A 23,212-nucleotide genomic window follows, 5' to 3' on the forward strand; every position below is an offset into this window, starting at 1 on the left:
ACTAGTGCAGGACTCAAGGTTTTGGAAAGTTCCAGTAGACACTTGTAAAATAGAACTGGCCATGCCTCTCCGATGTAGACCAAGCAATCTGTTGGCTCTATTCAAGGCATTTTTATCATTATCGTTCGACAACGTTTGGCAACTGAATGTGGCCCTAGTTGATTTTAGCAATCAGAGATATAAATGGCCAGAGATAAGGTTCTGACCACACTGACAGTGAATGTCAATTCATGGGTTCTAATGTCTCATTTATAAAACAAGTGTATATTTCTATTGCACGGTCCAAAGCAAGACTTCTTTGGATGCGTAACGAATTGTGAAAAATATTCGCTTCATATGGTCAATAATGACGGTAGACTTTGGCCGAAAAGACATATAAAAGCCATTGTATGGATGCACGGCTGTTATGTGGTAGGAGACAAAAGGAAAAAATCTGACTGGTTTATTCGTGTCATTACGGTAGGGCTATATTACTGCCCTTGGCACGCTCTCATCAGCAGCACAGATGTCAGTAGTGGGACGTGCTTAGAAAGGGTGCGGGTTTGGCGCAGTGGAAATTATAGGCGACTGCTATCACCAAGTCGGCCATCTGTGCACTGGGCTTTTATCTTCGTGTTTCGAATTTCAAAAACACAGTCGACAATTGGGATTTTTATCGAATTGTATCGATATTTATTTAATTATTTAATAGATAGCACAATGAGCTCTATCAACGTGAATAAGTTAAAGGTAAACGAGTTGAAGGACGAGTTGAAGAAGAGGCAGCTGTCGGACAAGGGGCTGAAGGCGGATCTTATGGACCGGCTGCAGGCCGCGCTGAATGAAGAGGCTCTAGCCAGAGGAGCTGAGACCGGGGAGAACGGCGGCCAAGGCGAAGGGGCTGTCGGCCTGAATGACATGGGCGAGGAGGACTTGGATGAAGACCTAGTTGAGGAGAGGATGGAGGCGGGCGGAGTAGAGGATGAAGATAGGTGCGAAGGGAAAGCAGAGAAAGAATGCGCCAATATCGACGATAATATGGGGGAAGAGGAGGATGCGGGAGTAGATATGGATAAATCCGACGAGGATGAAGATGCTCTACTGAAAGAAGAAGAGGATGATGACGATGAGGAGATGGATAAATTCGATGATGATGATGCTGCACTGGGGACTCTCTCGAGAGAGGGTAAGCGATGCAAGCCAGCTAATCGACCCTGCTGCTATGGTTGCAGCAGCGGCTAGAGTTCACGTCTTGCATGACAGTTCAGAATCAAAGATAGGTCAATTGGTTAGCCTGCTAAACTTGCCAGCTATGTCGGAACTTCTGCCAGGATCCATGTAGCTAGCTAATTGTAGACAATACGCTTTTGTACGGCTGCACTTGACAGGTGTATGTTTTTACGCAATGGTTTTGTGTTCCGGATTTGCATTTCTTCAAGCGGCAGACAAAGATGCGCCGGTGTGCTGATGGTCGTTGGCTAGCTAGCTACCATTAGCTGCTAAAGTGCAAAACAGTGGCTCCTACTGGCGAGAGAGAACGCAGCAGGCTGACTATCTTTTCCCGTGAGACGGTTTGTTATTCCATAGGTATAAATACGTCTATGCGCATAGCCTAGGTTTATAACGTTGGTGTTAGGAAATGTGAAGTTATCTAGCTAGCTGCCAGTCGTAATCTAGCTTTATTTTTTTTATTAACATTTTATCAACACGGTAAATACTAAGTTAATATTTGGTCAAGGCTGTCATGTGTGATATTTCACACACATCAATATCAATTTATATTTGGGGGGGGGGGGGGGGGGGTACGAACTGGTATTAAAGACGGGGGTACTAAATGGTATTATTGCTCTTGATGGGCCCTTGTTATTCATGGCTCCAGATCACCAGATCTTTAATTATTTTCAGATCTCCTCTTCCCTTTGTAGTCCATACATTGCAACTCATGTAGATACCTGACAAATCAAAACACCTAACTAGCCACCTAGCTGAACTGTGTGGACCATCATGTAACACCTGGGTCCTACACTTGGGGGCGGGACGCACCTCAATACCTGCTTTGTTATTGTTTTATTTCCAAAGGGGATGCGGACAAAGACACGAGCGCTGAGCAGAAGAATAAGAAAGGCGTTAAGAGACGCCGGGAGGAACATGGAAGGGGCTACTTTGAGTTTATTGAAGAAAGCAAGTACAGCCGGTAAGGATGGTGCAGTAGCCGGGTTAACCCTCGATTAGCTCCGAGTCACCCTGGCCTGCACAACTCCCAGCTCTCTGCCTTATCGAACTGCTGTGTTGACATTAACAGCCAACACAGTCCTTAATGCTACCCCTGACCCCTGCTGCTAAGAAACATATATTTTTTCCATTTACCTCTACATGGGTATTACCTTACCTGTTATTACTGAATACAGGGTTGACAATATGCATGCAAAGCCCAACTGTAGTGTAGATAATGGTGGTTGGTGCTATAGCTAGTCTGTGATCGGAATGGTTATGCCGTGGTCTGCAGGGATGCTATATTGAATGGGAAGGTCTGGATGCCGCTGGGAGGGTGCCTGACCCACACACTGTGGGACAAAAGAGAGGCGCGGTGGGACAAAGAAGGTGGGGGGGTGGGGGGGGGTCTGTAGAAGAAGTGCACCAATTAAGTATCTGTCTGTCTCTCTCTGTCGGTCCAGTTGTGTTGAACTTGGACAACATTTATATGCTTTCTTTTTCCCAATGGTAGGATGCAATAAAAGTGTGAATGAGTGTGAGTGAGTGAGAGTGATTGATTACTGGCCTCTAATATTGATTAAATTCTCTCCTTACTACAGGCCATTGTCTTTGATACATGTGTTATAAACAGCTTCACTGGTTAGCAGATATACAGCTATTCTGTAGCTCAACAAATCTAATGTCAGTGTTTTTAGAACTTAATTTTAAACCTATATGATTCAGGATTTTTGAAAAATAACTCTATCACGCAGCTTTTCTAATGGCAAACAGAGCTAAATAACTTGACAATTTTCTAGAGTGGGCATCCTTGTCTAAAGTATAGGAATTGTGTGTACGTTCTGTTGTTCTTGTGATGAGGTATGATCTTCCAAAAACTTTCTATCACTTATATATCCTCACCAGAGAAGAAATGCATATCCAATGATACATTGATATTGGTGAACTTTAGATGACGTTCCTAACTAATTGGTTTTATCACGCCCTGCAGTTTCAGACTGAAGAATGTTACAACTTTAACTCCATTGTTGATAAATCCTGCCAGAACGGGTCAAAATGTAGCCTAGTGCAGTCTTTCCCCTAGAGTATTCTCTAGTTGAGACTCAAAGGCCCCGAAAGCAACATTTGATAGATTACAATGTTTAGTTTTAAATTCTGAGAGTGGTTTGATTTATTAGGATCCCCATTAGCCGACGCCAATGGCAACAGCTAGTCTTACTGGGGTCCAACAAATAACAAAAAAGACATTACAGACAGAAGACAATTTGGAATATCCCAACACGTTTCTTATAAAAACAAGAGGTATTGCAGTCAGTCTTTCCTCAACTCTTAGGCAAGAGAGACTGGCATGCACAGTATTAATATTAGCCCTCTGATTACAATGAAGAGCAAGACGTGTCACTCTTTCTAGGCCAGCTGCAGCTTAACTAGGTCTTTCTTTGCAGCACTTGACCATATGACTGGACAATAATTGTAGCTGTTTACATACCACCACAGTCAGAGGCTGGCACTAAGACCGCATTGAATGAGCTGTATTCTGCCATAAGCAAACAAGAAAACGCTCACCCAGAGGCGGCGCTCCTAGTAGCCGGGGATTTTAATGCAGGGAAACTTAAATTAGTTTTACCTCATTTCTATCAGCATGTTAAATGTGCAACCAGAGGGAAAAAAACTCTGGACCACCTTTACTCCACAGACAGAGACACATAAAAAGCTCTCCCTCGCCCTCCATTTGGAATATCTGACCATAATTATATCCTCCTGATTCCTGCGTACAAGCAAAAATGAAAGCAGGAAGCACCAGTGACTAGATCAATAAAAAAGTGGTCAGATGAAACAGATGCTAAGCTACAGGACTGTTTTGCTAGCACAGACTGGAATATGTTCCAGGATTCCTCCGATGGCATTGAGGAGTACACCACATCAGTCATTGGCTTCATCAATAAGTGCATCGATGACGTCGACCCCACAGTGACTGTACGTACATACCCCAACCAGAAGCCATGGATTACAGGCAACAGCCGCACTGAGCTAAAAGCTGACGCTTTCAAGGAGCGGGACTTTAACCCGGAAGCTTATAAGAAATCCCGCTTTGCCTTCAGACGAACCATCAAACAGGAAAAGCATCAATACAGGACAAAGATCGAATTGTACTACACCTGCTCTGACGCTTGTCGGATGTGACAGGGCTTGCAAACCATTACAGACTACAAAGGGAAGCACAGCCGAGAGCTGCCCAGTGACACGAGCCTATCAGATGAGCTAAACTACTTCTATGCTCGGTTCGAGGCAAATAACACTGAAACATGCATGAGAGCACCAGCTGTTCCGGAAGACTGTGTGATCACGCTCTCCGTAGCTGATGTGAGTAAGACCTTTAAACAGGTCAACATTCACAAGGCCGCAGGGCCAGACGGATTACCAGGACGTGGCTCACATCAACACCATTATCCCAGAAACCCTAGACCCACTCCAATTTGCATACCGCCCCTACAGATCCACAGATGATGCAATCTCTATTGCACTCCACACTGCCCTTTCCCACCTGGACAAAAGGAACACCTATGTGAGAATGCTATTCATTGACTACAGCTCAGCGCTCAACACCATATTGCCCTCAAAGCTTATCAATAAGCTAAGGTCCCTGGGACTAAACACCTCCCTCTCCAACTGGATCCTGGACTTCATGATGTGCCGACCCCAGGTGGTAAGGGTAGGTAACAACACATCCGCCACGCTGATCCACAACACAGGGGCCCCTCACGGGGGTGCATGCTCACTCCCCTCCTGTACTCCCTGTTCACTCATGACTGCATGGCCAGGCACGACTCCAACTCCATCATTAAGTTTGCCGATGACACAACAGTGGTAGGCCTCACCTGGCTGTGTGGTGCCAAGCAGAGACCTGGCCGTGTGGTGCCAGGACAACAACCTCTCCCTCAACGTGATCAAGACAAAGGAGATGATTGTGGACTACAGGAAAAAGAGTACGCCCCCATTCTCATCGACGGGGCTGCAGGGGAGCAGGTTGAGAGCTTCAAGTTCCTTGGTGTCCACATCACCAACAAAGTAACATGGTCCAAGCACACCAAGACAGTCGTGAAGAGGGCACGACAAAACCTATTAAAATTGTCAAAGACTCCAGCTACCCTAGTCATAGACTGTTCTCTCTGCTACCGCACGGCAAGCGGTACCGGAGCGCCAAGTCTAGGTCAAAGAGGCTTCAAAACAGCTTCTACCCCCAAGCCATAAGACTCCTGAACACCTAATCAAATGGCTACACAAACTATTTGCACCCCCCCTCTCTTTTACACCACTGCTACTCTCTGTTGTTGTCATCTATGCATAGTCACTTTAATAACTCTACCTACATGTGCATAATACCTCAACTAACCGGTGCCCCCGCACATTGACTCTGTACCAGTACCCCCCCTGCATATTGTCTCACTATTGGTATTTTACTGCTGCTCTTTAATGTTACTTTTATTTCTTATTCTTATCCATATTTTTTAAACTGCATTGTTGGTTAGGGGCTCGTAAGTAAGCATTTCACTGTAAGGTCTACACCTGTTGTATTCAGCGCATGTTGTAATGAACACGAGGGGAGAGCTGGTTTCAAGCGCAGGGCGCAGCAGGTGTTTAATGCAAAGGACCAGAGGAGGAGGCATGTAGCTGGGTCCAGGGGCAGGCAGAAGGTCATACACAGGAGCAGGCAGGTAGCTGGGTCCAGGGGCAGGCAGAAGGTCATACACAGGAGGAGGCAGGTAGCTGGGTCCAGGGGCAGGCAGAAGTTCAAACACAGAAGGAGGCAGGTAGCTGGGTCCAGGGGCAGGCAGAAGGTCATACACAGGAGGAGGCAGGTAGCTGGGTCCAGGGGCAGGCAGAAGGTCATACACAGGAGGAGGCAGGTAGCTGGGTCCAGGGGCAGGCAGAAGGTCATACACAGGAGGAGGCAGGTAGCTGGGTCAGGGGCAGGCAGAAGGTCAAACACAGGGTGTCCAAAAGGGCAACAGTACTGGCAGGGAAAAGGATAGTATGGTAGTCCGGGAGATCAGGCAATAGGTAGATAACAGGAAATCCGATAGGCTGAAGTACAGGTAGGGAATAGGCAAAAGGCGTCGTTAGTGAGGCAGGCAAAAACGATCATATACAGGAGGAGTAAATCGTGGGGAAAACAGAGCTCCGAAAGCCATGCGTCACACAACAAACAATACCTCACAGTGATGGGGTGCAAAGAACTGAAGTAAATAGTGTGTGATAATGACATACAGGTGTGTGAACAAGTGATTAGAATTCAGGTGATTGAAATCTGGAGAGTGAGCTGCGTTCAGGGGATCTAGGTGTTTGAGGGTGTGAGTTGGAAGCAGATGTTACACATGAGACTAATAATATTTGATTTGATAATCATGATAAGCTAAAACTAGTGCTTGCAGGACGTGCTTTGTCGAGTGTGGTGTCAAAAAAGCTAATCATCTGTTTATTACGGACAGCACTCTCCCCATCTTTACAATCATTGAATCTATATGTTTTGAGCATGACTGTTTACAATCTAAGGTAACACCAAGTAATTTAGTCTCCTCAACTTGTTCAACAGCCACACCATTCATTACCAGATTCAGCTGCGGTCTAGAACTTAGGGAATGATTTGTACCAAATGCAATGCTCTTAATTTATGAGATGTTCAGGACCATTGTATTACTGGTCACCCATTCCCAAACAGACTACCACTCTTTGTTAAGGGTTTCAGTGACCTCATTAGCTGTGGTTGCTGATGCATATATGGTTGAATCATCAGCACATGGACACACATGCTTTGTTTAATGCCAGTGGCAGGTTATTGGTAAAAATAGAAAAGAGTAGAGGGCCTAGAGAGCTGCCCTGCAGTACACCACACTCTACATGTTTGACATTAGAGAAGCTTCCATTAGGAATACCTTATTAAGTAGAGTTATATTAGATGGATAGCTCTGAATCCTCGATATGGCAGAGGTTGGAAAGCCATAACACATACAGTGGGGAGAACAAATATTTGATACACTGCCGATTTTGCAGGTTTTCCTACTTACAAAGCATGTCGAGGTCTGTAATTTTTATCAGAGGTACACTTCAGCTGTGAGAGACGGAATCTAAAACAAAAATCCAGAAAATCACATTGTATGATTTTTAAGTAATTAATTTGCATTTTATTGCATGACATAAGTATTTGATACATCAGAAAAGCAGAACTTAATATTTGGCACAGAAACCTTTGTTTGCAATTACAGATCATACGTTTCCTGTAGTTCTTGACCAGGTTTGCACACACTGCAGCAGGGATTTTGGGCCACTCCTCCATACAGACCTTCTCCAGATCCTTCAGGTTTCGGTGCTGTCGCTGGGCAATACGGACTTTCAGCTCCCTCCAAAGATTTTCTATTGGGTTCAGGTCTGGAGACTAGCTAGGCCACTCCAGGACCTTGAGATGCTTCTTACGGAGCCACTCCTTAGTTGCCCTGGCTGTGTGTTTCAGGTCGTTGTCATGCTGGAAGACCCAGCCACGACCCATCTTCAATGCTCTTACTGAGGGAAGGAGGTTGTTGGCCAAGATCTCGCGATACATGGCCCCATCCATCCTCCCCTCAATAAGATGCAGTCGTCCTGTCCCCTTTGCAGAAAAGCATCCCCAAAGAATGATGTTTCCACCTCCATGCTTCACGGTTGGTATGGTGTTCTTGGAGTTGTACTCATCCTTCTTCTTCCTCCAAACTCTGCGAGTGGAGTTTAGACCAAAAAGCTCTATTTTTGTCTCATCAGACCACATGACCTTCTCCCATTCCTCCTCTGGATCATCCAGATGGTCATTGGCAAACTTCAGACGGGCCTGGACATGCGCTGGCTTGAGCAGGGGGACCTTGCGTGCGCTGCAGGATTTTAATCCATGACAGCGCTGTGTGTTACTAATGGTTTTCCTTGAGACTGTGGTCCCAGCTCTCTTCAGGTCATTGACCACATCCTGCCGTGTAGTTCTAGGTTGATCCCTCACCTTCCTCATGATCATTGATGCCCCACGAGGTGAGTTCTTGCATGGAGTTCCAGACCGAGGGTGATTGACCGTCATCTTGAACTTCTTCCATTTTCTAATAATTGCGCCAACAGTTGTTGCCTTCTCACCAAGCTGCTTGCCTATTGTCCCTATAGCCCATCCCAACCTTGTGCAGGTCTACAATTTTAACCCTGATGTCCTTACACAGCTCTCTGGTCTTGGCCATTGTGGAGAGGTTGGAGTCTGTTTGATTGAGTGTGTGGACGGGTGTCTTTTATACTAACATGTCTGTGAGAGCCGGAATTCTTACTGGTTGGTAGGTGATCAAATACTTATGTCATGCAATAGAATGCAAATGAATTACTTAAAAATCATACAAAGTGATTTTCTGGATTTTGGTTTTAGATTCTGTCTCTCACAGTTGAAGTGTACCTATGATAAAAATGACAGACCTCTACATGCTTTGTAAGTAGGAAAACCTGCAAAATCCGCAGTGTATCAAGTACTTGTTCTCCCCACTGTATGTTTTCTGAACAACAATAATATCATAGGCTGCACTGAAAGTACAGTACAGTACAGCTCCCACAATCTTCTTATCAATTTCTTTCAACCAAGCATCAGTCATTTGTGCCAGTGCAGTACATGTTGAGTGCCCTTCTCTATAAACATGCTGAACGTCTGTTGTTAATTTGTTTACAGTGAAATAGCATTGTATTTGTTAAAACACAATTCTTTCCAACAGTTTGCTAAGAGCTGGCATTAAGCTGATAGGTCTGCTGTTGAACCAGTAAAGGCCGCTTTACCACTCTTGGGTAGTGGAATGACTTTGGCTCCCATCCAGGCCTGAGGACAAAGACTTTCCTCTAGGCTCAGATTAAAGATATGACAGATAGGAGTGGCTATAGTGTCAGCTACCATCCTCAGTAGCTTTCCATCTAAGTTGTCAATACCAGGAGGTTTGTCATTATTGATCGATAACAATCATGTTTTTAATCACCTCTCCCACACTCATTTTACAAAATTCAAACTTGCAATGCTTTTCTTTCATTATCGTTTTTTTTATACATGAGTAAAATGGCTCACTGTTCGTTGTTGTCATTTCCTGCCTAAGTTTGCCCACTTGAGTGAGAGACATGTCCCTCCAGTGTCCTCCCTGGGCTGACCCTTCACCCCTTCATCTTCTCTCTTCCAGGGCCAAGTCCCCCCAGCCCCCACTGGAGGAAGAGGACGAGGAGTTTGACGACAGCACTGTCTGCCTGGACACCTGTGAGTACACACACACACCTGACCACCTGTGAGTACACACACACACACCTGACCACATGTGAGTACACACACACAGACCTGACCACATGTGAGTACACACACACAGACCTGTCCACATGTGAGTACACACACACACACACACCTGTCCACATGTGAGTACACACCTGACCACGTGTGAGTACACACCTGTCCACATGTGAGTACACACACAGACCTGTCCACATGTGAGTACACACACACATACCTGACCACATGTGAGTACACACCTGACCACATGTGAGTACACACACAGACCTGTCCACATGTGAGTACACACACAGACCTGACCACATGTGAGTACACACCTGACCACATGTGAGTACACACCTGACCACATGTGAGTACACACACAGACATGACCACATGTGAGTACACACACACACACACCTGTCCACATGTGAGTACACACCTGACCACGTGTGAGTACACACCTGTCCACATGTGAGTACACACACAGACCTGTCCACATGTGAGTACACACACACATACCTGACCACATGTGAGTACACACCTGACCACATGTGAGTACACACACAGACCTGTCCACATGTGAGTACACACACAGACCTGACCACATGTGAGTACACACCTGACCACATGTGAGTACACACCTGACCACATGTGAGTACACACACAGACATGACCACATGTGAGTACACACACACAGACCTGACCACATGTGAGTACACACCTGACCACATGTGAGTACACACACAGACCACATGTGAGTACACACCTGACCACATGTGAGTACACACACAGACCTGTCCACATGTGAGTACATACACACAGACCTGTCCACATGTGAGTACACACACAGACCTGACCACATGTGAGTACACACACAGACCTGTCCACATGTGAGTACACACACACAGACCTGTCCACATGTGAGTACACACCTGACCACATGTGAGCACACACACACAGACCTGTCCACATGTGAGTACACACACAGACCTGACCACATGTGAGTACACACACAGACCACATGTGAGTACACACACACAGACCTGTCCACATGTGAGTACACACACAGACCTGTCCACATGTGAGTACATACACAGACCACATGTGAGTACACACCTGACCACATGTGAGTACACACACAGACCACATGTGAGTACACACACACAGACCTGACCACATGTGAGTACACACACAGACCTGACCACATGTGAGTACACACACACAGACCTGACCACATGTGAGTACACACCTGACCACATGTGAGTACACACACACAGACCTGACCACATGTGAGTACACACACACAGACCTGACCACATGTGAGTACACACACACTGACCTGTCCACATGTGAGTACATACACACAGACCTGACCACATTTGTGACCAGATAGCTGGGGCGACAGGGTAGCCTAGTGGTTAGAGCGTTGGACTAGTATCCGCAAGGTTGAAAGTTCAAATCCCAGAGATGACAAGGTACAAATCTGTCATTCTGCCACCGAACAGGCAGTTTACCCACTGTTCTTAGGCCGTCATTGAAATTAAGAATTTGTTCTTAACTTAATTGCCTAGTAAAATAAAATAAATAGCTGTGGGTAGAATTTGTACAATTATTGAATAACACCTGCAGCAGTGCACATTTTTTTACTTGAACTGTGAAGTTCACAATAGTGTGTGTGTGTGTGTGTGTGTGTGTGTGTGTGTGTGTGTGTGTGTGTGTGTGTGTGTGTGTGTGTGTGTGTGTGTAACCACAGATAACAGTGACCTGCACTTCAAGGTGTCCCGGGACCGTTACAGCGCGTCATCCCTTACCATGGAGAGCTTTGCCTACCTGTGGGCTGGAGGCAGGGCTTCCTACGGAGTAGCTCAGGGCAAGGCCTGCTTTGAGATGAAGGTGAGGAGAGATATCACCATCAACAACACACACACACACACATGGTCAATCAATCTATCAAGTTTATCTTATAAATCCCTTTTTACATCAGCAGTTGTCACAAAGTGCTTTACAGATATTCAGCCAAAAACCACTGATGATGATGATGATGGTCTGAACAGAACATCATGTCAAACACACAAGCACACACACACAAACACACACACACCTCACCCTCTGTGTGTTCTCCCCAGATCATTGAGAAGATCCCAGTGAAACATATCTCCAGTAAAGGCATGGATATCCATGAGGTTCTGGTGGGCTGGTCACTAGCCAATGGAACACTGTTACTGGGTGAGTGAACAATTAGACCAACCAATATAATTCAGTGGACTCCTGATATATGCTCAGGGAAAACCCTGGTGTGTTGTGCTGTTGTATGGTAACTCCTTGTCTGACGTCCTCAGGAGAAGAGGAACACTCGTATGCCTTCTCTGCCAAAGGGAAGAAAACCACCAACTGTGTCACAGAAGACTTCGGAGAGTGCTTCGACGAAAACGATGTCGTCGGATGCCTAATCGTAAGATATTTTAATGATCCCTTTGTCACATTTTGCTCAAAGAGCTAAGCTTTAGCCAGTTAAAAAATGAACATCAGATTAAACTGCTGCTGCTTTCTCCACTGATGATGATGTTCGTCCTCTCTCCTGCAGAACTTTGAAGGCTCTGAGGTGGAGCTATCGTTCAGTAAGAACGGTCAGGACCTAGGCGTGGCCTTCAAAGTTGACAAGGCATCTTTGGACGGACGGCCCCTCTTCCCTCACGTCCTCTGTCACAACTGTGCTGTAGAGTTCAACTTCGGCCAGAGGGAGGCACCACTGTTCGTCCCACCGGCCGACTACAGCTTCCTACAGCAGGTCCCTGTGAGCAAGAGGGTCCGAGGCCCCAAAGGGCCCGACACCAAGGATGACTGTGAGGTGAGTGAGTGCGTGCTGGTTTTCATGTTGTTGAATGCCCATGTGGTATTTTCATAATTTCCATTTCCAAGTCTGTATCCCACATTTGACAACACATTACTTTGCAGCCATGATTAAAATGTCTCTTACTCTCCCAGGTGATCGTGATGGTAGGCCTGCCTGGCGCTGGGAAGACGGCGTGGGTAACCAAGCACACTCAGGAGCACCCTGGGAAATACAACATCCTGGGAACCAACACCATCCTGGAGAAGATGATGGTGAGTGATGCTGAAAGAGACAGGACAGTTCTACAGTTCAGCTTAAAGAGACAGGACAGTTCTACAGTTCAGCTTAAAGGGACAGGACAGTTCTACAGTTTAGTTTAAAGAGACAGAACAGTTCTACAGTTCAGTTTAAAGAGACATGACAGTTCTACAGTTCAGTTTAAAGAGACAGGACAGTTCTACAGTTCAGTTTAAAGAGACAGGACAGTTCTACAGTTCAGCTGAAAGAGACAGGACAGTTCTACAGTTCAGTTTAAAGAGACAGGACAGTTCTACAGCTCAGCTTAAAGGGACAGGACAGTTCTACAGCTCAGCAGTTCAGCTTAAAGGGATAGGACAGTTCTACAGCTCAGTTTAAAGGGACAGGAAAGTTCTACAGTTCAGCTTAAAGAGACAGGACAGTTATACAGTTCAGCTTAAAGAGACAGGACAGTTCTACAGTTCAGCTTAAAGGGACAGGACAGTTCTACAGTTCAGCTTAAAGGGACAGGACAGTTCTACAGTTCAGCTTAAAGGGACAGGACAGTTCTACAGTTCAGCTTAAAGGGACAGGACAGTTCTACAGTTCAACAGTTCACCTTAAAAAGACACCTCACCTTAAAGAGGCATTTCAGCTGAAAGGGACAGGACAGTTCACCTTACAGAGGCAGTTCAGCTGAAAGGGACAGTTCACCTTACAGAGGCAGTTCAGCTGAAAGGGACAGTTCACCTTAAAGGGACAGTTCAGCTGAAATGGGCAGCTCACCTTAAAGGGACAGTTCACCTTACAGAGGCAGTTCAGCTGAAAGGGACAGTTCAGCTGAAAGGGACAGTTCAGCTGAAAGGGACAGTTCAGCTGAAAGGGACAGCTCACCTTAAAGGGACAGTTCACCTTAAAGGGACAGTTCACCTTAAAGGGTCAGTTCAGCTGAAATGGGCAGCTCACCTTAAAGAGACAATTCACCTTAAAGAGACAGGACAGTTCACCTTAAAGCGTCAGTTCAGCTGAAAGGGACAGCTCACCTTAAAGAGACAGTTCACCTTAAAGGGTCAGTTCAGCTGAAAGGGACAGCTCACCTTAAAGAGACAATTCACCTTAAAGAGACAGGACAGTTCACCTTAAAGGGTCAGTTCAGCTGAAAGGGACAGCTCACCTTAAAGAGACAGTTCACCTTAAAGGGACAGGACAGTTCACCTTAAAGGGTCAGTTCACCTTAAAGGGTCAGTTCAGCTGAAAGGGGCAGCTCACCTTAAAGGGACAGTTCACCTTAAAGGGTCAGTTCAGCTGAAAGGGACAGCTCACCTTAAAGGGACAGTTCACCTTAAAGGGTCAGTTCAGCTGAAAGGGACAGCTCACCTTAAAGGGACAGTTCACCTTAAAGGGTCAGTTCAGGTTGGAGGGACAGCTCACCTTAAAGGGACAGTTCACCTTAAAGGGTCAGTTCAGGTTGGCGGGACAGCTCACCTTAAAGAGGCAGTTCACCTTAAAGGGTCAGTTCAGGTTGGAGGGACAGCTCACCTTAAAGGGGCAGTTCACCTTAAAGAGGCAGTTCAGCTGAAAGGGACAGCTCACCTTAAAGAGACAGTTCACCTTAAAGGGACAGGACAGTTCACCTTAAAGGGTCAGTTCAGCTGAAAGGGACAGCTCACCTTAAAGAGACAGTTCACCTTAAAGGGACAGGACAGCTCACCTTAAAGGGTCAGTTCACCTTAAAGGGTCAGTTCAGGTTGGAGGGACAGCTCACCTTAAAGGGATAGTTCACCTTAAAGGGTCAGTTCAGGTTGGAGGGACAGCTCACCTTAAAGGGTCAGTTCACCTTAAAGGGTCAGTTCAGGTTGGAGGGACAGCTCACCTTAAAGGGATAGTTCACCTTAAAGGGTCAGTTCAGGTTGGAGGGACAGCTCACCTTAAAGGGGCAGTTCACCTTAAAGAGGCAGTTCAGCTGAAAGGGACAGCTCACCTTAAAGAGACAGTTCACCTTAAAGGGACAGGACAGTTCACCTTAAAGGGTCAGTTCAGCTGAAAGGGACAGCTCACCTTAAAGAGACAGTTCACCTTAAAGGGACAGGACAGCTCACCTTAAAGGGTCAGTTCAGGTTGGAGGGACAGCTCACCTTAAAGGGGCAGTTCACCTTAAAGAGGCAGTTCAGCTGAAAGGGACAGCTCACCTTAAAGGGACAGTTCACCTTAAAGGGTCAGTTCAGCTGAAAGGGACAGCTCACCTTAACGGGACAGTTCACCTTAAAGGGTCAGTTCAGGTTGGAGGGACAGCTCACCTTAAAGGGTCAGTTCACCTTAAAGGGACAGTTCACCTTAAAGGGTCAGTTCAGGATGGAGGGACAGCTCACCTTAAAGGGTCAGTTCACCTTAAAGGGACAGTTCATCTTAAAGGGTCAGTTCAGGTTGGAGGGACAGCTCACCTTAAAGGGTCAGTTCAGGTTGGAGGGACAGCTCACCTTAAAGGGTCAGTTCACCTTAAAGGGTCAGTTCAGGTTGGAGGGACAGCTCACCTTAAAGGGTCAGTTCAGGTTGGAGGGTCAGTTCACCTTAAAGGGTCAGTTCAGGTTGGAGGGACAGCTCACCTTAAAGGGTCAGTTCAGGTTGGAGGGACAGCTCACCTTAAAGGGTCAGTCCACCTTAAAGGGTCAGTTCACCTTAAAGGGTCAGTTCAGCTGAAAGGGACAGCTCACCTTAAAGGGTCAGTTCACCTTAAAGGGTCAGTTCAGCTGAAAGGGACAGCTCACCTTAAAGGGTCAGTTCAGGTTGGAGGGACAGCTCACCTTAAAGGGTCAGTTCACCTTAAAGGGTCAGTTCAGGTTGGAGGGACAGCTCACCTTAAAGGGTCAGTTCACCTTAAAGGGTCAGTTCACCTTAAAGGGTCAGTTCAGCTGAAAGGGACAGCTCACCTTAAAGGGTCAGTTCTGTTTGGAGGGACAGCTCACCTTAAAGGGTCAGTTCACCTTAAAGGGTCAGTTCAGCTGAAAGGGACAGCTCACCTTAAAGGGTCAGTTCTGGTTGGAGGGACAGTTCACCTTAAAGGGTCAGTTCAGGTTGGAGGGACAGCTCACCTTAAAGGGTCAGTTCACCTTAAAGGGTCAGTTCAGGTTGGAGGGACAGCTTACCTTAAAGGGGCAGTTCACCTTAAAGAGGCAGTTCAGCTGAAAGGGACAGCTCACCTTAAAGGGACAGTTCACCTTAAAGGGTCAGTTCAGCTGAAAGGGACAGCTCACCTTAAAGGGTCAGTTCAGCTGAAAGGGAAAGCTCACCTTAACGGGACAGTTCACCTTAAAGGGTCAGTTCAGGTTGGAGGGACAGCTCACCTTAAAGGGTCAGTTCACCTTAAATGGTCAGTTCACCTTAAAGGGACAGTTCACCTTAAAGGGTCAGTTCAGGATGGAGGGACAGCTCACCTTAAAGGGTCAGTTCACCTTAAAGGGACAGTTCATCTTAAAGGGTCAGTTCAGGTTGGAGGGACAGCTCACCTTAAAGAGGCAGTTCACCTTAAAGGGTCAGTTCAGGTTGGAGGGACAGCTCACCTTAAAGGGACAGTTCAGGTTGGAGGGACAGCTCACCTTAAAGGGTCAGTTCACCTTAAAGGGTCAGTTCAGGTTGGAGGGACAGCTCACCTTAAAGGGTCAGTTCAGGTTGGAGGGACAGCTCACCTTAAAGGGTCAGTTCATCTTAAAGGGTCAGTTCAAGTTGGAGGGACAGCTCACCTTAAAGGGTCAGTTCACCTTAAAGGGTCAGTTCAGGTTGGAGGGACAGCTCACCTTAAAGGGTCAGTTCAGGTTGGAGGGACAGCTCACCTTAAAGGGTCAGTTCACCTTAAAGGGTCAGTTCAGGTTGGAGGGACAGCTCACCTTAAAGGGTCAGTTCACCTTAAAGGATCAGTTCAGGTTGGAGGGACAGCTCACCTTAAAGGGTCAGTTCACCTTAAAGGGTCAGTTCACCTTAAAGGGTCAGTTCAGCTGAAAGGGACAGCTCACCTTAAAGGGTCAGTTCAGGTTGGAGGGACAGCTCACCTTAAAGGGTCAGTTCACCTTAAAGGGTCAGTTCACCTTCAAGGGTCAGTTCAGGTTGGAGGGACAGCTCACCTTAAAGGGTCAGTTCACCTTCAAGGGTCAGTTCAGGTTGGAGGGACAGCTCACCTTAAAGGGTCAGTTCAGGTTCGAGGGACAGTTCACCCCAAAGTCAGATGACTCCATACCTCAAAATTCTTTATTCTCCTTTGCCAGATCGCCAGTCTGAAACGCCAAATGAAGGATGTCACCAAACTCACCGCCATCTCCCAGCGTGCACCTCTTTTCCTGGGAAAATTCATTGAGATCGCTGCACGCAAAAAACGCAACTACATCCTTGACCAGGTAACCATGGTTACCCACATTGAAGCTTTTGTTTTTATGTATCGGTTCAATTGTCGTTATTTTTGAATATTTAGATGCCTTGTGAACAAACAACATTTGATTAAGTCAGCATCATCATGAGAAACAAATACTACTTGGTTGTATGGCAGTGTGAGAATCAGTAGGTGTATGGTTGGATATGACTTTAACTCTGGTACTCTCTCTCTCTCTCTCTCTCTCTCTCTCTCTCTCTCTCCTCTCTCAGACCAATGTGTCGGCCCCGGCCCAGAGGAGGAAGATGTGTCTGTTTGCAGGCTTCCAGAGGAAGGCCGTGGTGGTGTGTCCTACTGATGACGACTACAAGCAGAGGACACAGAAGAAAGCCGAGACGGATGGTAAAGACGTCCCCGAGCACGCCGTACTCAAGATGAAAGGTGAGCTACAACAACCTAGAATACCTGACAAACATAACACCTGTTACCTGTATCAATAACACATGAGAGCTTACATTACATTTGAGTCCTTTGGCAGACGCTTCTTTCCGGGCTGACTGGTTGATATATCTGGCTGTTTCCCTCCCGTCCTCCTGTAGGTATCTACACCCTGCCGGAGCCAGGGGATTGCTTCAGTGAGGTGAGCTTTGTGGAGCTGCAGAAGGATGAGGCCTCCAAGCTGCTGGACTTGTACAAGGAGGAGAGTCGCTCCGCCCTGCCCCCAGAGAAGAAGGCCAACCAGGGGGGCACGCCACCCAAGAGAGGGGGCAACCACCGCGGCCGTGGGGGCAGAGGGCAGGGGCAGTGGGGAGGTGGTCAGGGGCAGAGGGGGGGCAGAGGAGGCTTCCAGATCAGAGGCAACTTCAGGGGAGGTGAGCAATGTGTATTTAACTCTAATACTTGAGGTGTATGTTTGTGTACTTGGTATGTACAATATATATTGATCTGTGTGTTTGTCTCTGCCCAGGCCCAGGACCTCGTGGTGGATTCAGTCGTCCCCCCAGAGGTTTCCTCCCTCCTCCGGCCTTCCGAGGGGGCTTCTCCAACCGGGGCAACTTCAACAGGGGGAGCGGGGGCATGCCCAGCAGAGGGGGTGCACCCAGGGGGGGTCCTGGAAGGGGCAACATGAGGAACATGGGGGTAATAGGGGAGGCAATATGCACCGAGGAAGCATGACCCGCGGAGGAGGTGGAGGTGGAAGAGGACGTGGGGACAACAGGGGCAACTTCACACAGGTGGGTCACTAGTTACTATACCTGATAGTGTCCTTGACTAGGACTACACCGAGTCTGACTCTATCAGCTCGAGTGGTTTGTTGGATTATTTCATTTCTATATAATTTTCTGAATATAACAACAACATACAGTACATTTGTATAACCCACCAATTGGAGGTCAGCTGGCAGTCCCAGGTGTCTGATGGCTGTTGTGTTTTCCGCAGAAGTTCAGAGGCAGAGGAGGCAACAATCGCAGCTTCAACAAGAACAGCAACTTTGGCATGAACAAGGCCCAGGCCTTCAACCAGAGCTGGCAGCAGGGGGTATGTACTGCTCCTGATGTAGCTGGACGTAGCGCAGCACAGGCTGGGCAATGTTTGCATCTTAGGACCAATGAATGGAATGGTTCAAAACTCTTACCTTTAACCTCTGTCTTCCATCTTTAGTTCTGGAACCAGAAGCCATGGAGCCAACAGTACCACCCAGGATACTACTGAGCATGTGCGGTAGAGAGACTGACTGACAGCACACAGACACACCCCCTCACTACAAACCCCGTCCACCCCAGCACATACGCGCCAACTCCCGTTGCGCTCCATTTTACCTTCTCCCCTCCTCCTTTTTCCTCTCCTCTTCCTTCGTTTTAGGAAGAAAGAGATGATGGACTGAGATGGACTGCCGGTTCTGAGACAAAGACAACAAACGCTTTCTGGGCTCCTTTACTTTCTGCGTTTTGATTTTGTATATTTGTATTGCTTTTACGTTTCAGAGCCGGAGCTCTCAAGCGTTCGCCTTCAGAAACCTTGGCTTTCATCCAGCATGTGATGTCTCTTAAAAAACTTTTCAGGGTTCTGTGTTTTTATCTGTAAAGATGTACTTTTTACTACAACGATCAAGATATTTCTTTCCGATTTTTTGCTTTACATGATGTTGTTTTATGTTTTTAAGAATCAGGAGAGGCTAGCACTCACTTTAGACACATAGCATTTGTGAGGTGTCGTAATTCTAGTCCTGCTGCAAATACGTTTGTTTCTAGTAAGTAAAGTGAAGTTTAAGCTGTAATAAAAAATGATATGCTTAAAAATATATATATCAGTGTAATTTAACTAACAGACAGCCCACATAAACACAGGAATTGCTCTCGATGGTGCATCTTACTTTGTATGCAAATCCATATTTTTCAATGTCAAAGGTGTTAGAAAAGCCTTTGATATGAGAAGCACCGTCTCAGATAGAGTAGCTGTCTTGTTAAAATTAATCAAATGTCTTGCTATATCCTGCATCAGTGGCTCATACATCCAATCTAAAGACCAAGGCCGTCCTTCAGTAAGGCACTCCTTTATCTATCTTGAGTGGTCACTTACACAGTACTCCGTACCAGAGCAGATGGGCCATTCCATGAGGCCTGGGGCGCGTTCAGTAGAGCACAACGTTATCTAACATTCAGATCAGGGATGGGCAATTGAAGGCCCTCGGACCAATTTCAAAATGTGGTTGTTTATTGTTTGTAATGTCAGTCACTGACAGTCACTCAATTAGCCCATGTCAGCTAAAATGTTTTAGATTGGTAAATTAGTCTAGCGGCCAGCTATCTAAAATGTAATCATGGTTGAATTACCTACCGGAGGGCCCCCATGGATTTTGTTAGTCTCACTCAGATATCAAATTAAAAACAGCTCATTTTCCTCTCCGCCCCATGGCAAAATGAATAGAATGGAAGGAAATCAGTTATAAAATTGCTAAATGTTCTCTACGCCCCATGGCTAAATGTGTAGAATGGCACGGAATTAGGATCACTCTGGGATAGAACTGTCCTGAATAGAGCCGACATGAATCCTTACACTACGTGTCCGAGAGGCAGGTTTGTTCTACTCAGTATTTTTTAAATATCCGATGGGGGTGGGGGTCACAAAAAAGCTGAACTCAGCATGAGGGGCCGCAGTTGCGCCACAGTTCCACTCAAGAAGTACAACAAAAACCACAGTTTTACATCAATGTGGTTCTCTCCAATAAACAATTATTTGAAAAAATGGGTTTTAAGTGCCAACCTTAAACATTTCACTTTTGGACTTACATGATCAACCTGGTCCTTAGCAGGTTTGTCTGAATGAACCCAGCTTAATGTGCTTAAAGATACTACACAGCAATGTAAAAACATTACTGTGTAGAACAAGCCTACCTTTCAGACACTTAGTGTAAGGAATAATGTCCGCTCCATTCATGAGTTCTATCTGCAACGTTCAGTATATTGCATCCTCCTGAACATGACCCTGTTTTCAACACCTCTGATAATCTACTGTTAGCAATAGAACTAGGAGTCCTCCTCACCACCTCTGATAGCCTACTGTTAGCAATAGAACTAGGAGTCCTCCTCACCACCTCTGATAGCCTACTGTTAGCAATAGAACTAGGAGTCCTCCTCACCACCTCTGATAGCCTACTGTTAGCAATAGAACTAGGAGTCCTCCTCACCACCTCTGATAATCTACTGTTAGCAATAGAACTAGGAATTTGGTGCTAAAGGCTCAAATTCCTTTGGTAACGCCTAGAAGGCCCCATATTAACAGTCCAACAAATAGACATGCTTTTATCCTACAGTACGATGCTTTAAAGTGCTTAAGATTTCATAGTCATGTAATTTAAGTAACGATTTAAGGCCTTTAGTTGTTTATTGTAAATACTTTTAAAATTCATTTGATTGTAGAACTTTTATAAAAGGTAGTCCTTTTTTTGTGGATGGGGTCATTTCTGTTGGTTTTATTTTTTGAACTGTCAAGGTGCATTCTTTTCATTGACATTTGGAAATCAAATTGTCTTGAATCAGTGCTTTGTGTGAGTTCCACTGGAATATTTAAGCTGGGCTCATTCAGACAAAGCTACTAAGGACCCGATTGATCATGTAAATCCAAGAGTGAAATGTTTCAATAGGGGAGCACCCTGTGTATGTTGTGTGTGTGTTTACTGTTTGTCTAATAATTGCATATTGGAGAGAACCACAATGGTATATAACTGTTGTTTTTATTGTATTTATTGAATTGAACTGTAGATTAGGCCTAAATGTATTTTGGGACCAACACAGTGGAATAACCCTGACTTCTCAGAGAAGCATTTAAATCAGGCTGAAGTAAATGTTACTACTGTCTACTGTTTCAGCAGTCGTGTGATACATAGCCTAGAGTGGAGTTGTGTGTTGAAAGAGTTATTATTGTCAACTCTCATCTTTTTACTCGGTGTATAAGCAGTGTAAACTGACTGACAAAGGCTCATTATTGAAGGTGCCTTCAAAAGAAATTGTTACCCCTGGACTTATTCCACATTTTGTTGTGTTACCGCCTGAATTCAAAATGGATTCAATCATTTTTTTAAACTCACCCATCTACACACAATACCCCATAATGACAAAGTGAAAACAGGTTTTTATAAATGTTTGCAAATGTATTGAAAATGAAATACAGAAAAATCGCATTTAGATACAGTGGGGCAAAAAAGTATTTAGTCAGCCACCAATTGTGCAAGTTCTCCCACTTAAAAAGATGAGAGGCCTGTAATTTTCATCATAGGTACACTTCAACTATGACAGACAAAATTAGAAAAAAAATCCAGAAAATCACATTGTAGGATTTTTAATGAATTTATTTGCAAATTATGGTGGAAAATAAGTATTTGGTCAATAACAAAAGTTTATCTCAATACTTTGTTATATACCCTTTGTTGGCAATGACGGAGGTCAAACGTTTTCTGTAAGTCTTCACAAGGTTTTCACACACTGTTGCTGGTATTTTGGCCCATTCCTCCATGCAGATCTCCTTTAGAGCAGTGATGTTTAAGGACTGTTGCTGGGCAACATGGACTTTCAACACCCTCCAAAGATTTTCTATGGGGTTGAGATCTGGAGACTAGCTAGGCCACTCCAGGACCTTGAAATGCTTCTTACGAAGCCACTCCTTCGTTGCCCAGGCGGTGTGTTTGGGATCATTGTCATGCTGAAAGACCCAGCCACGTTTCATCTTCAATGCCCTTGCTGATGGAAGGAGGTTTTCACTAAAAATCTCACGATACATGGCCCCATTCATTCTTTCCTTTACACGGATCAGTCGTCCTGGTCCCTTTGCAGAAAAACAGCCCCAAAGCATGATGTTTCCACCCCCATGCTTCACAGTAGGTATGGTGTTCTTTGGATGCAACTCAGCATTCTTTGTCCTCCAATCACGACGAGTTGAGTTTTCACCAAAAAGTTATATTTTGGTTTCATCTGACCATATGACATTCTCCCAATCTTCTTCTGGATCATCCAAATGCTCTCTAGCAAACTTCAGATGGGCCTGGACATGTACTGGCTTAAGCAGGGGGACACGTCTGGCACTGCAGGATTTGAGTCCCTGGTGGCGTAGTGTGTTACTGATGGTAGGCTTTGTTACTTTGGTCCCAGCTCTCTGCAGGTCATTCATTAGGTCCCCCCGTATGGTTCTGAGATTTTTACTCACCATTCTTGTGATAATTTTGACCACACGGGGTGAGATCTTGCGTGGAGCCCCAGATCGAGGGAGATTATCAGTGGTATTGTATGTCTTCCATTTCCTAATAATTGCTCCCACAGTTGATTTCTTCAAACCAAGCTGCTTACCTATTGCAGATTCAGTCTTCCCAGCCTGGTGCAGGTCTACAATTTTGTTTCTGGTGTCCTTTGACAGCTCTTTGGTCTTGGCCATAGTGGAGTTTGGAGTGTGACTGTTTGAGGTTGTGGACAGGTGTATTTTATACTGATAACAAGTTCAAACAGGTTCCATTAATACAGGTAACGAGTGGAGGACAGACGAGCCTCTTAAAGAAGAAGTTACAGGTCTGTGAGAGCCAGAAATCTTGCTTGTTTGTAGGTGACCAAATACTTATTTTCCACCATAATTTGCAAATAAATCCATTAAAAATCCTACAATGTGATTTTCTGGATTTTTTTCCATCATTTTGTCTATCATAGTTGAAGTGTACCTATGATGAAAATTACAGGCCTCTCTCATATTTTTAAGTGGGAGAACTTGCACAATTGGTGGCTGACTAAATACTTTTTTGCCCCATTGTAAGTAT

The 23,212-nt window shown here is 45.6% G+C and overlaps 1 protein-coding gene across 1 annotated transcript; it reads left to right on the forward strand.

The window, feature by feature from the left end:
- Positions 1-526: 526 nt before the first annotated feature.
- hnrnpua (heterogeneous nuclear ribonucleoprotein Ua) lies at positions 527-22,179 on the forward strand. Its single transcript, XM_029688414.2, is given in 15 exon segments — positions 527-1,165; positions 2,059-2,173; positions 9,405-9,478; positions 11,241-11,380; positions 11,614-11,713; positions 11,827-11,939; positions 12,072-12,335; positions 12,473-12,592; positions 16,814-16,942; positions 17,187-17,355; positions 17,514-17,786; positions 17,882-18,052; positions 18,055-18,149; positions 18,355-18,453; positions 18,577-22,179. Coding segments are annotated over 15 exon segments (2,379 nt in total). The 5' UTR covers positions 527-699; the 3' UTR covers positions 18,628-22,179.
- The last annotated feature ends 1,033 nt before the right edge of the window (positions 22,180-23,212 follow it).

This window comes from Oncorhynchus nerka, linkage group LG18 (genome assembly GCF_034236695.1).
Source record: "Oncorhynchus nerka isolate Pitt River linkage group LG18, Oner_Uvic_2.0, whole genome shotgun sequence".
Taxonomy (NCBI): Eukaryota; Metazoa; Chordata; class Actinopteri; order Salmoniformes; family Salmonidae; genus Oncorhynchus; species Oncorhynchus nerka.